Here is a 16,703-nt window from a genome sequence, read left to right on the forward strand (position 1 = left end):
AACTATTTTTGAGTGCTCAAATCATGATTTACACGTGTCTAATGAGAGGTGTGTGTATGCAAATGGATAATGGAAAGGTTGCTTTCCTTACCACTGTGAGAACTCTCTCTCTTTGGCTTCTCAAGTCAAATAGCTGCACAAATATCTAATAAAGAATCTGAGTTAAAAGTTAGGTTTTGGGTTTCTCATTTGCAGTCTGTCAGATGTGGAGCTCCCTCCTGATCAGCCATGGAATGGGTAAATGCAGGCTGCTGAGAAATGTAGCCCTGGTACAAAATACTTTGCTAAAGCAGAATCTAATTTATCCAAGCATAATTCAACTATTGCTAGAAACTAAATGCATTGTATCTGTCTCCCCAAACCCCCTACTTAAATATATTGAAATAACCAATAATTAATAAGGGGGGAAAAAAAAAGCATAAAAATCATCAAAGTCTTCAATTTTTTTATTTTTTTTTTTAGCATTGCCCAGATATTTTGTGTAATCCTGTATCTGTGGTTTGTGGCTAGTCCCTGTGAACATGTATCTTAGTGGATTGATTCAGTGGGGTTTTTTCCCACTCTCATTGCACATCCTGGACACCCTACTAGGAGAGCCCAGGGAACTTCTCACAGGCAGAAATAAGCTTCTGACCAATGCATTTCCCATTTGGACACTTGTGTAAGCACTGAATAATCTGATTTAAACCCATGAAGGGTTAATCAGCTGCTGGGAAAAATGTGTTCATGTTTTTTTTTTTAATTTCACATTTTAAACAACCTGTGTCTATGCAGGTCTCATCCTGTACTTCAGTGCAAGTATTTTTCACTTTTCAAGGGAGCTCAGATATTGCTGCTCAGTAAGTGTCTCCTTGGGTTGCAGGTGAGTTGATCCGTTCTCTCAGCTCCTCAGTAACTGGGTTTACAAGTAGACATGTAAAGCAGGAGCCTTAATCTCAGACTGGATCTCACTTGTAGTGCCATGTAGTAAACAGTTAAATAAGTTTGGCTGCATCCCTCTACAACCCAACTGAGCTACCACAAAGACTGAGGTGCTCCTAGCCCTGCAGTGCTGAGGGAATGGAAATCCATGTTTATGAGATGTTTTCAGTACAACAGAAGTCTCCTCTCAGCTATGCTGGCTGTTCTTTGAGAGAAGTGCAAGCCCCATGACATGGCTCTCCTGAAAGACAGATTAGTTCTGCTCAGTGATCAGTTTAGCTTTTCATTTACTTGCAGAATTGGAATATGGATTATGCTGAGCCTGTTAAGGACAGGCCTCTTGCTCTTCCCACCACTCCCCAGAGGGCACTTCCATTCCCTGGCCATGTAAATGTAGGGCCCATCTGTAGGCTTTTCCTTGTGTACACCCGTAGTGCAGACCACCAGGTACAGGACAATGTAAACTTGGAAAAAAGAAACTTTGTCTCTCAGAGTCAGTGTTTAGCCATTTCCCTTATGTGTCCCTGTGACTGAGAGGGAGTTAAGAAGAAACCTGAGATATGCTGATGAGGGAGCAAGCCAGAAGCAACAGCCTGTAGCAAAACATATTTAGTGAAGTGTCCCAAATCCCCTTGATTTCTACAGGATTAGCATTAAGGCCAGTGTGAGGCTTTACACAGAGAAAGTCAGGTCTTCAGTAAATGAGGCATCTGGATTTGATAACATTGTTACTGGAAAAACATCTCTGAATGAACATGTTGTAAAACAGAGAGGGCTGATCAGTGAGCACAGCCAGTGCTTCCAACTCCTACTTAAGCCATGGGAGTCAGGATTCCCTACTCCAGGTAGCACAAAACTAACAGGAACCACCCTTAAATACCTGCCTTTATGACATACCTTTTCTTTACTGTGTTTCTGTAGCTCAGGACAACTGTAGGACACTGGTTAGGTTACGTGATGGAGAACAGCATCCTTGTGTCCCCACAACGATAATCAAGGCGAAGCCTTGGCTGAGCTGCAGTTATGTATTTACCTGGCACACAACTCTAAGAAACTTGCCCTTTAAACAGGGGTAAAAAAACCCAACAATCTCATGAGTGTTCACTGGCAATTCAGAGTTAAAGTTAAGTATGAGTATCGCCCAAGCTGCATGGAAGTGTGTGGTAATAAAAGGCATTTTAGTAGAACTGAAGTCCATGTGCTGCTGGAACTGAGAACCAGCAATCCATCAAATGCCTCAGAAGCACAATGGAGAGGGGTGGGGTGGGGTGTGCTGCTCGCCTGTATCCACTCCAGTGGTTGAAGGAGCTGCTTACCTCAGCACACTGCTGGACTGAACCCTCCCTGGGCAATTTCCCTGCAGAGCCAAGCAACTGGATGACACCGTTTTACAGTCTGGCAGTGCAAGTGTGATCCCTCCCCAGCCTGAGCTGTGGGGAATGGAGGTTACTTAACTTTTGGTCTGGTTTTTCGAGGGGTTTTCAGCCTTTGCTTCAGCTGGGTTATATAACAAAGCAATCTTTCCACAGGTTCAGACCTGCATGTTTTGGGAAATGAGGATAGGAGACTTGTTCTGCAGCGTTTGTTCTTGTTTGGCTGCTTTCTGAGAGAGGAGTTATTAAGCACTCTGTTTCTGTGGGCTAAAAGGAGTTTGCCAGAATAAGGTCAAGGCAGAAGCTAATGGACTGAAAAGTTACACTACAGTGACAAGCAAACAACAGAGGATCTAACAGCATTAGCATCTTAAGCCAATGATGTTTTGCAGCTGGATATTCCTCTAAAAAACTTTCCCTTGGATTTTGAGTCCACTGTAAAAATAAGGATGTTTCTCCGGAATGCTGCTCTCCAGAGCTCATGTTCTGCAGACTACCACAATCAGGGTGTTGTTTTAGGACATGACACAGTAACAAGATGCCAACGACTGTTTCCAAATGTGGCCCATCAGATAATCTCCACTGAGCCACGGAAAACTGGGGTTTGACATGGCGCTGGAGTTTTTCCTCATTTTCAGTGATTCGAGTGCAGCAAGAGGCTAAAATTGTATCAAATAATGTTTTTCTAGAAATAGGATACTTGGGAAATTGCTGTGGCTGGCATGGGGAAGTTCTGCAGTGACCACCCTGAACGAAGCAGAGCCCCATGCAATGAAAATGAACCCAAGATCTCAGCTCTCCTTGTGTGCCACAGCTGCTGGATATCCAGAGCCATTTGCTGCCTCCAGCCCATTTTCAGTCCCATCATCAGCTCCCACACTTTTAAAAGAATTTTTTTTCAAGGCTTTTTGATCTATGCCTCTGGAAATTTCATCAGCAGAGAAGCAAGAGAAGAGGTAAGATAGGTGGTTTACTCAACTCATAGGCAGATTTGTTATCTTGGGCAAATCATCTCCCACAAGTGTAATAGATGTAGCAGTTACTCAGCCTCCATATACAAAAGGGCACCAAGTGGGTGGCAGCTGTTTTACACCTTCAAGGGAACCAGCTCAGGGTTCTTTCCTCCTCACTCCTCCTGATCTGGCCAGGACATTGCATTATTGATCATCCAGGTCTCTTCATTCTCCACTTTCAACATGGAACACATCAGTAACTCACAGATTTTCCTTGGGCAAATTCAGCAGAAGATGCCAACACTGTTTCTGCTCCCTCCCAGTGTGGGCGAGCTGCAAAGATCAAGTCAAAAGATTGCCAGCAGGCCGTGGAGAAAGCTCTTATTTAAGAGCTTTCCCATTAACATTGGTTTTTCTTCTATATTTAGCACGTTTCTTCACTACCCCTCACATTATCTTGTCAATCTTCTGATCCCATCAGAATCACATTTCCTGTTTCTCCCATTGGTTTTGGCCCTTAATTCTTATTTTTCTGCCACGCTCCTTATCTCAATTATGTCATGGCCTTCAATTCACTTACATTGCTACCAAATTTAGACCAGGCTCAGAAAATTGGCAGTTTCTGTCTCATAAAGAATGCAAGGTTTCACCCTGTCCCTTCTTGCTGAAGGGCTGTTTAGCAGCTGGGACAGCCTGTGACTTACTCCTGGAGCTGGTTTAATGGACCATCTGATGTCATGTAGAGACATGCAAAGGCATTTTTAAAGTGTTTCCTGAGGTACTGTCAGTGTCAATGTGCTGCACAGAACAGTTCAGTTCAGTTTGTGACTTTGAACCAAAGAGAACAGAAACAAAAGGATTTAGATCTGTCTTCAGATGAAAAATCTCTATTTGGGCTTTTAGAAAACACCCAAAGTTGGTAGCTGTTCAGGTTCCTCTTCTGGTAAAAGTTAATTGTCTCAAGAGGTAAATCCAGTTGTTTTAATTATCTAATTCTCCAATTAAAAAAAAAATTAAAAAATTAACAATTCTGACTTGTTTCCTTTACAAAGCTCTAAAAGCAGCTGCAGACACCTACCACAGTGCTACATTCTCCACTGCTTGCTAGGAGTAGGCAGCTCCCTAGACAGTTTGCTCTTCCCATTTAAACAGCCTTTAAACTCAGTTTTGAGTTTTCATTTGAAAACTCATTTTATTTGAATCAGGTTTCCACAACCCCCATTATATTGAAAATAGTCATTCTTTAAAATAAACTTGTCTGTGAGTTATGTGTTTGAAATAAAGCTACAACTGAGTGATGTTCCAGTGATACTGAAAACAAACATCTTAAGAAAAAAAGTAAATGGGAAAATAATCTTTAGGAAAAAAATCTCAAGCCAGTTTGTCTCTGAGGAGTAAACCAAAAGCAAGGTTTATTAGCAAAGGCCTCTAACAATAAAGCTTAACCTGCTCAGCAGCTGTGCTGAAGAACAGAGAGCAGTGAAGAATAACAGATGAAGAATTCATCATCTGGACAGAAGAGGTGGTTTTGTTTGGAAATTTTTGGCACATCCATGATTTGCAACCTCAGGATCACAGCCCCTCAAAGGGGGCTCAGGGGATGGAAAAGATGTGAAAACCAAGACCACAGCTCTATCCTCTGTCAGCAGCCTCAAAACAGAGGGAAACCCCTGTGCAAAGTACATCACAGACAAAAAAAGGTGCTACCATTGGTGTCTGTTTTCATCGTAACCCTGTGCTACAGGGGAGGAGGAAGAGCAGCCTTCATCTTTTACACAAGCCCCGGACTGTCCTTCAGTTACCATTTAAGTGAAAGGAAACAACCACACACTTTTTTTCCAGCTAACCCAGAAAATTCCAGTTTTTGGTATTGTGAGTGCAAGCAAGCACTGACCTGAAGCTGTTCTCTGGTGGGACAGTCCCACATGGAAAGCTTTGTTTGTAGGAAGGTTAATACACAGTTTACTAAAATCTTTTAACTCCCCTGATCAGGGCAGGTGCATAAGATACTCTAAAAGTAACAGGTTCAGAGGTTTTTTTATTCATGCTTTTAGACAGGTAATTCAGACCTACTGATCTGATCGTTTTTGGATGTACATCCTTCAGGACGAGCCTCAGGTACCTAAGAAAAGTTCCAGTTCTATCAAATTTCCCTGTGACAAAAACCAGTGTCTAATTGCAGATGATTGTCTCAGCAAACTGTTCAAAGCTTCTCCAGCATTACCTTCCACTGGAAGCTACCAAAATATTTTCCTGGGGCATATCTATGCTTCTTGCTCAGTTATAAACAGTACAAGTTTATTGCCATGAATATTTTGAAAAACTAGAAGATGGTGAAATAACACAATAAGTAAGAAATCCAGCTCTTAACAAGACAACTCATTTATAGTGGAACTAAGGCTGTCTACTACAGCTCCACCAGCAAGATGATGTATAGATCACATCATTCACAGATTCACAGTGCTGCACCTCCTGGAATACAATATGGACATATGAAATACATTTGGTATTTTATTAAGTAAACAAAGCAAGTATCAGTGCACATTTTAAGCAGCAAAAGGAAAAGAAGCACCTCAGACTTTCATACCGTAACAAAAGTTCTGTGGAAGCTGCATTTTATTTGAAAATCCACCCATTTTTGCTAACATACATTTTAATATTTTAAACAAAAATAGAATCTGCAGAGACAATGCAGCAAGTATGCTTAATTCATGTACAGAATTGCTTTCATATCAGTGACAATCCTTCTGAAGGCCCCATTCCACCCAAAAGTTATGATGTATTTACACAAAGCACCGATCAACAGTGCTACTTTAATTCTTTGTTAACTAAACACCCACTGGACATGTGTAAGGAAGCTGCTTCCCCTTTTTGACTTTTAAAAGGTGTGTGATCAGAAACATGGCACTAGCCAAATGAAAAAGCTTCCCCCTCCCCCCCCAACACACAACATCTCCATTTTTATTTTTTTACAGAAAGGAAGGAAAGTCTTAAAGTGAAAGCAATTCCTCACATTCATTTTGGAAAGGCTTTATAATGTCAAATGTAAAAATAATGACACGCCAAGCACAAAGCAATAAAGTTCCTTCCCAATGCACTAATGCCGAATTAAAAATGTAGTGCTTCTCCTAGTCAGTTAACTGTTCCCTTGCAAAATCCTAGGCACAGAATTGACTATAAGGATTAATGCATTTTACAGCTCTTCCCTAATTCCCATATACACTGAGAATTCATGAGATTCAGACCTTTAAAATATTTAGTGCTCTGTATGTCAGCTGAAAAGCATTCTGAATCAGATTCATTCTTTGTGGATAAAAATCAGACATACTGTATACATCCATACTCATTTTCATAAGGAGGTTTTTTTTTGATACAATATTAATGTTAAATTGATAATCATAAATAAATACAAACAATAATACATAAGGAATGTCTACTGCAAACTGAATATATAATTTTAAAAAAAGTTAATTTCCATTACTGCTGTGCCTACATTTGTGAGGAGTGAAGAAAAGGTAACTGCAGAATTAAGAGTTAGGATTTGACCCTCCCCTGCCCAGAGTCTTGGTTTGAGTTATGGTAAAGGACATCTCCATTCCAGACAGCATTTCCAAACACCAATCTCACTTCCCAGAACAAAGGCTTCTCTTTGTGTGTTACCACCCATTATGGACATTATTAGAAGCTGAAATTGACCTGTTAGTCACCAGGACATAAAGGAGATCTTAGTCTTAAGTCATGGCAATTCTTGGCTTTATATTGTATATTGATGTTTTCTGATGGAGTTGTCCCAGGTTCCTTCATTGATCTTCATCATTTCATTGCAACATTTAATGGAAGAGGAGAGTTTGAGAGACTGAAGTTCACTTTTTTTTCCTGGAAGTAGGGATTTACTGGTGAGCACATCTTTTTGGAAATGTTCCTTTCTCTTCCATCTAACACAGTTACATGAATTGAATCTGGAAAGATTAAAAACCCGCATATTAACATCCAACAGAAGCAGGACTTCATTGTAAACACACATTTTCTACATAAGTTTCCATTCTCCAAATGCTCAGACTACCCCAAGATCTGAAGTTTCCAAGAGAAATAAAAAATTTACAAAACCAGGGACAGCAAACAACCAAAAGCCATCAGGATGTTTCTTCAACCACACCAGCCTTTGGAACATCTCTTTGCATTAAGCTGGTTTGTCCAACAATAAAAACCTACTTATCCCTGCAATATTGTCACCAAAATACAACCCTTAGGCACATGAAACCAGGGACCTCCTTCTGCATAAAGTTAACTTTTCAGTCAAGCCATCTGGTGAAGCACAGGAGCAGACTGCCAGCAGCAGCCAGGTGTTTGTTGCTAACCAGGAACCTGAAACATTTTCCTGACAAGTGGTGAATACCAGGCAGCACCAGCTCCTTCTCCCCAGTTGCAGCAGGTACAACCTGTGCTGGCTCCTGCAGTTAAGAAGGCAAATATCAAACTGCATTTCCAGTGGTCCAAAGCAAAATCACTTGACTGGGCCTTTGCACTGCTGCAGTTCAGTCTATTGAGCTTCCAAGTCACTTCCACAATGCTTCCAACTCAACATGACTTTTTATTTTCTTCAGAAACAGTTCTAGTCATGCTCATAAAACTTGAATTAGAACTTTAGTTTTGTTCCATATAATAAAAAAAAAAAAACAAACAAAACCAAAACCAGCCAAAACAAAATGCATCTTCCCAGAATAATGGACAATACCTAAGTTGTTCTACAAGAAATCCTGGAGAGAGATCTCTGCAAAGGGATCCTTTCCTGAGGCTCTGTGAGGACTCTGACTGGAAGGGCTGGATGCTGCAGACAGCTAGTAGGAAAGACGACAGAGAAAGGGAAAGAAAAAGAATAAAGGTCTCAGAATGACAGAATATGAAAGCTGAACAGGTAATGAAAGGACAAGGGGAGGTTAAGAAGCAAACTTGGCAGAAATCAACTATTAAAACAAGGTGTTTGGTCATATGGAAAACAGAAAGCCTCTTCAATGGTTGGTGTAATGCAGAAACAAGCTGGACACAATCCTCCGGAAAGGAAAGTTCCACTGGCATCTGCCCAATAAGCAGAAAACCTCACACTTTCACAGCAGTTTTCTTCAAAGGAAGATACAAAATCCTGAGCCCAACTCCTGTGAAACACTCTTCCTGCTTCAATGGCAAAACTAGGTACTGGCAGGGAGAGATGAGGCTGGGGGTCTGGCCAAGCATAGCAGCTTTCCAGATAATCTTCTCCAGAAGAAAAAGCTTTCAGCAACTTTTCCTCTCAAAATAGGATGGCATAAAAAGAGGCTGGAGAGCAGATAACTGATGATTCTCAATTTGGGGCCCAGGAGAACATATTTGGGACATAAACTGGAGGTAGGAAAAAAAACCCAACAGGTGATAGCTTGTCAGCCACTACTGTTTTAAGTGAGAACTGAAGAGTGAGACTGTCAGTCTACACACTGACAAAAATCACATCCTACAGCCATGTATTTAAAGCACCAGCCTACAAAGTCAGCCATAAAAAGTATGTAATTTACGAGGAGGTAAAAATATTTGTCCCTGCTGCTGGAAGGGACCAATAATCTGCAGTCTGTAACTGCAGGAGTATCTGTTCTTTGTTGATTTTTTTTTTTTTAAAGCCATTTGCTTTGTTAGTGGCTTCCCAGTTATAAATGGTGCTTTATTAAATTCTGTTTGCTCTCCCCCCAACAGAGCTTTGGTTTGGCAGTTACGAAAAAAGTCAGCTTTCTCCATGTCAGGGTCCATCACTTGAGCAATTTACTCTTAATCAAGTCCCTAATCACCAGTGCATGCTTGCACTTCATACCCATTGCAAAAAACATAATGTGAAGACATATTTCCTTTGGGAATCCTGAATGCCTGCCAAGCTATGCATGACAGGGAATATGCTTATGGGAACTGCTTGCAAAAGTGCCCAGAGTGTAAATACTGCCATTGCAAATTTAAATTTTTCATGCTAATGTCTACCTCAGAAACCAGGTGGGGAGGAGGATTTTTTTCAGGATCAGCACTCTGTCGAGTTTGGAGTCTTTATCCCCCTCCTGAAACCACACTCCCAATGGGGCACTCAAATCCAGTCCCCATAAACAAATTATGGAAGAGTCATGAGACAGAATGGAAAGTGCTTGAGAAGCAGGATGTCAGAAATTCCCCTTTTAAGCCTGGTTTTTCCCTTTGGAAAGCTGTAGCTCACACACCCCACCTCCTCTCCAGGATTTGTGCCAGACTACTGACAGCAGAGACATGACTTTAGCAAGGCATGCCTGCTGCGACCTCATTCCATGAGACATTCTTCCTCTTCATGGTCAAATGGCTTGAAGTCACACATGAAAAGTCCTGCTAAAATGAGTTGGCAAATCTCCAACTGATATCAAGTCCAAAGTAATGTCTCAGTTTGAAAGCAGTGTGGAAGACTGGTAGGTTTAGAGCTCTGTCATTTGTGCAACATCAGCTTGTAACCACAAAGAGAGGTGAAATTTCAGGAAGCCTGCTCAGGTTAAATGCTGGGAAAGAACCTGACAATGCTTCTTCCCAGATGCCACAGCCAAATTCAGGCAGGGCACAGCACCTTGCAGTAAATAACACGATTCTTCTAAAAAGGAAGACTGGCAAGTATAGTTAGGCAGTTCCCTACATTGCATCTATCCAGAACACCACTTATAAATACATCTAAAAACTAGAACTGACCGTAGCAGTTTCTAAGGAGAAATATTTAAAGCAGCAGGACAGGTTCCTCCTCCTCTAGCACCAGTAGGCCCAGACCCGTGGATTTACCCTCCTGTCTGCCCAGTGCTTGTCTGATTTGAAATGCAATGAACTGTGCTGGGCCAGGCCCAAAGTTTCATCTCACCTCCAACAAGTCATCAATTTTCACTTCTTCCAAAGACAAAAAAATCCCTGGTGTTACAGTAAGACAGAAGAACCCACCTACTGTGAGTGAGTGTAGTGCTGATTCCCATCATTAGCCAGCTACTGGTTTCTCATTAAACAAGTCTGTCAAGCTGTTTTAGCATATATTATAGGATAATTGTGCCAAAAGGAGCACCTATGGAACCTTCTGGCTTAAGTCTGTCCTGAACTTCAGAGCCTGTTCTTCCACAGTTTCAAATAATAATGAAAAAAACACCACCACCCTCAACAACAACAAAAAAACCAAAAACCAACCAACCAAACACCAAACCAAAAACGCCAGCATACTCATTTGCACATTTACCTATTCTGTGCCCTCACCAGGCAATCACTCCTACCACTTTTCCTGTACAATTCAGTGCTGTTAACAACCCCAGTGCTACCATTCACACAGAAGTTGGCAGTAGGTCAAGTACTTCCTTTATTCTATTTTAAATCTTAAAACTGTCACCATCCAGCTGCTTCTCCTCAGGATGTCCTTTTGGGGGCAATCAGACCAGAATATGTAACACTTAAAGGCATAGCAATGGTTTGTCAGTATTGTACTATTTTATATTAGCCAACAAGAGGATGTTTTTGGTGCTGCATGTTGGGATGCCCAGATATTGCAGCAGGTAGTTACATTCCAGTTAACTGAACACTCAGGCCTGGCTTGTCTGAAACATTCCGAGTTTGCTGTGCTGAATCACATCTGCCATCACCCTGGCTACTCTTTAACCTTCCTCAGACACACACTCCACCCCCTGCCAGCTAAAACTTAACCATATAGCTCTGACTCTTCTCACTGTTCTGGGTAGCAGGATATAGTATTTTGCAGTGAGAAAAGCCCAATATCTCATAAAGATGAAATATGATAAATACTGACTCTAATGCAAGAGAGATGATTTCACAGGAAAAAAAAGTACAGATATGCTTCTTTTAAAACTATTACTATCTTCTGAATACTTAAGATTTTCAAAGCAGCAGCTGTTATAGTCTCCTTCTCAATTGCTTCAAATTATTTTGCCCTTAAAAAACCAAAACTACCCTTTGCTTTTGATAGCAACAATTAGAAATAAAGTTGCATGCATGTAAACAGAACACTTGGAAAGAGAAGCAAAATAGGTTATGTGTAGAGGGTAGGAAAAACGTATTTATTACAATAAGTCCTTAAGAGTATCAAAGTAGAAATACCAGTTTAAGTTATAAAGAAACTGGACAACACTGGGATACCCATTTTACCAGTCTGCATACAGCTTCCAGCACACTAACTTGGCAATATAATTTTTCAGCAACAACTTCCTATCTGTCATCAGGCTTTCAAGTACCTTCAAGTTTCTTTACAGTAGACAGCAATGAGGAGGCAAACGATAGAATCTGGTGCTTTAAATAGAAATACTAAAAGCAATTTACTGTTTGGCAGCAATGACACCATGGACAAAACTTGTATCAGAATATTGATGGTGTTTAGAGTAGACCATGTAGGATGCAGGCAGTTTGCCCTGTGTGCCTTTCAGATAACCATTAAACATTCTTTAAGATTTGTTTACTTACATCAAGAACACACATTTTTCTTTATTTTCCTATTTCTATTTCTGTCACAAGACAAATATGAACTAAACCTAAACAGACAAATCTGTTTGATCTCAGAACCACTGCAAGACAAAGCATACAGTAAGTTTAGGGTATTGGAATTCCACTCTGTGGCTGTATGTTAGTGCATGCCATCTCTGATGTGAAGTTTTTGCTTCATTTAAGTTTCTTTATTAGTGTCAGACTTCTGAAAGCTCATTTCCTGCAAGCAACACCAGGGACAAATCTTCCTGGCCACACAACAAATGCTGATTCAAGGGGTGTTTTTCCTATCAAATTAATTCTCACAGGAGCCAAACATGTTGTCAGATAAGCATAATAAATACAGCTCTACACACCTCACTTGTGACTAATTCCTCTCTCCTGTTGTGACAGCCAGCTGGGATTCAACCTAGACCAAGCCCTGCAATGTGAAACAAAGCAGAAAGGCTCACCTAACTACCCAGAACTACCTGTTTAGAACTGCATGAGGCAGGAAGGCAGACTTTTTTTTTTTTTTTTAAAGGACATTGCAAAATTGATGTTTTGGGAAATGCAGGAAGAAACCTGCTCATCCTTGAGGATCCTTTCACTTTTTCTCTGTTTAAAAAGCATCATGAACACATTTTCCCCCCTTAAAACAGTATAAAAATCCTAATCACTTGAAGTGACACAGAAAGCATAAAGTGGCTTTCAGATGTTCAGGAGAAAGTCAACTGAAAATTGCATTTCTAGCTACAGAAATCTAACAGGGTCCCCTTTCAGGTAAAGCCTTTTAAAATATATATTTTTTTAAAATCTAGTTTAGTGAAGAAAATGGATATAGTGCCCACTGGCAGCACACAGCACAGTCTCTCCTGTTAAAGGATGAGGTTCAGGCATTGGATAGAAGTTTGAGGTTCTTTTCCTTTCCAAGCTCCTGCTGAATTCTTTTCCCTCAACACTCTGGTCCCAAAAATGCACTTAAGTGAGGTTATAAATTTTTAAGCAGTCCCCTATAAAGAAAACTAGAGTTCTTTGCAACAAGGTTAAAATACATTAAAATACATTTTTCTAACAGCCATGACATACAGTATGAATTTGACAAAGAAACATTTCACTCGTAAATAAAGCCACACAGTTAATACTGGAGTTCAAAGCTGCCAGCTAAACCTGGATCTGCCTGTAATTACACAGTTCACAAACACAACAAAGTCTTAATGATCTCAGTATCCTCACAGTGCTGCAAATACTGTCTTCTGTGAAAATCACAGAAAAATACAAAGACCTTTGGAGAATATAATGGCTAAAACTAGAAGCATGTGCTCAATGCTTCACACTGAGGGTAGGCAGTACTAACAACCAGGTGCTGGGTTGAAGTTTCACATGGATTTGACACCTTGCCCTTTTCAAACCCATACCCATGCCATCATATTAGCATGCACCTAATACTTGAAAGAAAAGAAGCTTACAGTTAATATCACACTTTGTTACTTTATCATCTCAGTCTTCCAAGTTTAACAGATCAAAAGAAGTACCACACATACTGAGGAAAAAGCTGTAGCAGCCCAGTCCCACATAGCCACACTTAGGCAGAAGAGAATGCAAACTTAAGAAGTCTGTCTTCACAGCAAACATCAGACATCAAATATCCTTATCCTTTGCCTAGTGTTGAGGACAGCCTCAGTCATCTTCCCACAATAACAATGTCTTAAAATGTTGCCCTCTTGCCTTCTGTAAACCAACCTTGATTCTGCTGACCTAGATATAGGAAGCCAGGAAGCAATCCATACATGAACTGCTGAGCTTGTGCAATACATTTGTCCAACACAAGAAAATATTAAAACATATTTAATCAAACTGACCCAGCAGTAACTTGATACTAGAACAGATTTTGAATAATTTACACACCTGTGCTCCCGGTACAGGACCAAAGGGGTTTGGTGGTCTCATGACTGGTTGACTGTATATCAAAGTTGGCTGTGTCATTACTGGTATTCCTCCCATCTGTGACGGCTAAAAAAATCCAGACAATGTCAAATCACACATAGAATTAATACACTGCAAGTATTTAAGGAAGGAAATAATAATGGCAAATGGTCTTGGTCATAATTTAATGTATGCAATCATATAAGCTTTCTATGATGTTCAAATTGAGGTTACTAGAAAGGAACTTTACAGCCTTTTCAAGCCATACTCTCAGTAACAACTGAGTCTATTTAACCTCTTCCTGCAAATATCTGACATACTGAAATACTTGTTGGAACACAAGCATTTGTGCTGGTCCTCAAAGCCTCTGAGGCTTTGAGCAACCTTGTCTAGTTGAAAGGTGTCCCTGCCCACGGCAGGGAGGTTGGAGTAGATAATCTCTAAGGTCCCTTCCAACTTAAGCCATTCTATGATTCTTGTTGCCCAAACTGAGCTCTGGCAGCCCTTCACTGCCTGCCTTAGAAAGCAGAGAAACCATTTTACAGATACCAATGCAGAACTGACAGAGTTAAAGAAAAACTGAAAACTGAGAACTACACATACACTGAATGTTAAGCCATTATGCAAGGTAAGTGTAAGGTGTTACTGACACTCTGGCTGAGCCAAATTAAGCATTTAACATATGCTAATGGCCTCAGAAGTCAGATTTTATTTATGCAAACACCCATCACTGGTGCTTTTGGCACTCCTCTCAGGCTTGGGTTGATACCAGCAGCAGTCCTACAGAGACAATTCCCATGCCAAGGAACTTTTTCCTTGACTAATCCTGGTCCTCCTCCTATCATGCCAGCCAGCTGTTAAGGCAATCAAATGGTGAACCCATTCAAGAAACTGACTCTGATGAAAACACCCTATAAAAAAAAACAAGTTAAAAATAACTGCTGGCACAATGAAGACAGATGCAGAAACCAACAGCCAGGGAATGCTGAGGTACTGACAAAATTGCCACTCCCAGGACACCCTCGCCAAGGGAAAAGCCTGCTGCTAGACTGTAACTTTGGAATGACCATGCTCAGAGCTATGGTGCATACTCCAGCTTTTAGGGAAAATTCAACACAATTGTAAAATATCAACATTTCAGAAATTCCTAGCAGTAAATGTCCTGTGTAAAGTCTGAATAATCCAGAACAGTGTTGAGGATATGTTATAAAGCCTCCTGGTCATTCTGTAGTGGCTCATCTCACCCAAATGTCACATGCTTTGAACATGTAATAACTCAGGACAGCAGAGCTCTGGCTCCAACTAATCCCAGTTTCCCTTGGCATTTAAACCCTATGATTAAGGCTGCTTTATCAAAACACACAATACTACTTTCTATACACTAAATATGTCACCTTCCCCAGTAACTGAAGCAAGTAACTAAGAAAATGCTTCCAGTACCATCAGTGCAAATTTGCACAGGTCAAATCTGAATCAACTATGACTTGGCTCTGAACATACTAAAGAGTTTATGGCTGGGTAACAGGGAACAAGATGCTCTCCCAAAAGACTCTCAAGAACACAGGTCAGCCCTTGTGTAGTTCAGTTACAGAACATATACAAATTACAAATCATTTAGCTTATTTTTGTCATAGTGATCTGTGAGGCATTTAAAGGAATAGTTTTTTTTAAGTAAGTTCTCTTCCCTTTCATTCACTCATCAAAGCTGTGTTACATCACAACCATAATAATAAAGAATGAGAATTAAAGCAAATCATGCCAGAAATACTTTGAAATTTAAGTCATGAACAAAAATTTGTACAAGCTTTCAGAGCAATAAGAAACAAGGTCAGGTTTATGTCAAAAGCCTTTTGGTACTGATGTGTCACTAAGAAATCCAATTGTCAGCTAACACCAGAACACACAGCAGTATTCCAGCATCAATCATTCCAGACACCTTTTCCTGAGATTGGGAGCAAGTATCTAAAGAAGGTTTTACTTCACAAAAAAAATTATAAAACAAAACTAAACATTCCTGTTGTGAATGTAGCTATCCATACTGACATGTACTGACATGATATACACTTATTTCTCTGAGACATTTATTTCTACACCCATAAGGCCCACCAAAAATGTACACTATCTTAATTTTTTAAAGTTTATGAAAAATTAAGTGAGGTAAGGAAGGACAGACTTAATTTCAGACAAAAATTACAAAAATAGTTCAGAAAACCAGGACTTCATGATTTGGTGAAGAATGCACCAATAGGAGCTGAAATTCAGTCTTCTTTGTAAAATAGTTCAGAAAAAGGACTGCTACCAATCTATAAGCAATCAGATGATACAAAACATTTGACTTCTGTGAAGTGCAGGAGTTCCACTCACCATCCCATAGCCCATCATTCCTGTTGGTGTTGTGGCAGGATAGGCCATTACAGGTGGTGCCTGGTGTGAAAAACAGGAGTGAACTGAGAGGAGAAAAGATCAGCTGCATAGTGGTAAGATATTGCTTTCTAAGGTCCAACTACAGCACTTAGCTTATTAGGAATATAGCAAAGAATAAATAGGATTTGCAGTCTTAAGAGTGTCTTCAAATTATTTCAGATGGAATACAATAACTGACCTGAAGTTTCTAGACCATCCTGACAAATCAATAATGATGTGTTTGTTTTAACCTCTTAGGATTCTGGCTGACTAAACGAAACTGCAAGCTATCCTTCCCTCAAGCATCCTGTTTAAGCACAACAGAATGAGACGCAGAGAAGTCTGAGAGAAAAAAAATGCAGGGAACAGAAGTTTTATAAATCCCATGAAATAAATACTTATATTTAAATATCAGAAGTAATGGTGCACAGGGAGTCTTACGAGAATTTTAAAGACTGAAAAAACAAATTACCACTGCTTCTACCAGCAGTAAGGAATTTTTTTCTTTAGCCAGGATGTACACACTAGAGGAATTCTCCTACCATGCTTCAAAATCAACTCAACCCTAACATGAATATCCAACTTTCATTCCCTGTCACCCACTTACTTCATCCAGGGAATTTGAACACCTTAGAAAATCCCCCTAGTATTTTGC

At 40.2% G+C, this 16,703-nt stretch overlaps 1 protein-coding gene across 7 annotated transcripts in view; it reads right to left on the minus strand.

The window, feature by feature from the left end:
* Positions 1-5,280: 5,280 nt before the first annotated feature.
* Positions 5,281-16,703, minus strand: part of PICALM (phosphatidylinositol binding clathrin assembly protein) — a 67,534-nt gene continuing 56,111 nt past the window's right edge. For 4 of the 7 annotated variants that reach the window (XM_030451087.1, XM_008496773.2, XM_030451130.1 and 1 more), the window contains 4 exons: positions 16,010-16,069; positions 13,628-13,732; positions 7,983-8,085; positions 5,281-7,206 (listed from right to left, as the gene is read on the minus strand). In XM_030451087.1, coding sequence (XP_030306947.1) covers positions 7,993-8,085; positions 13,628-13,732; positions 16,010-16,069 — 258 coding nt within the window. In that variant the 3' untranslated portion in view covers positions 5,281-7,206; positions 7,983-7,992. The remainder of the gene's footprint in view (positions 7,207-7,982; positions 8,086-13,627; positions 13,733-16,009; positions 16,070-16,703) is intronic. The other 3 variants (XM_030451121.1, XM_030451094.1, XM_030451104.1) reach the window with 2 other exon arrangements.

This window comes from Calypte anna, chromosome 1, assembly GCF_003957555.1.
Source record: "Calypte anna isolate BGI_N300 chromosome 1, bCalAnn1_v1.p, whole genome shotgun sequence".
Taxonomy (NCBI): Eukaryota; Metazoa; Chordata; class Aves; order Apodiformes; family Trochilidae; genus Calypte; species Calypte anna.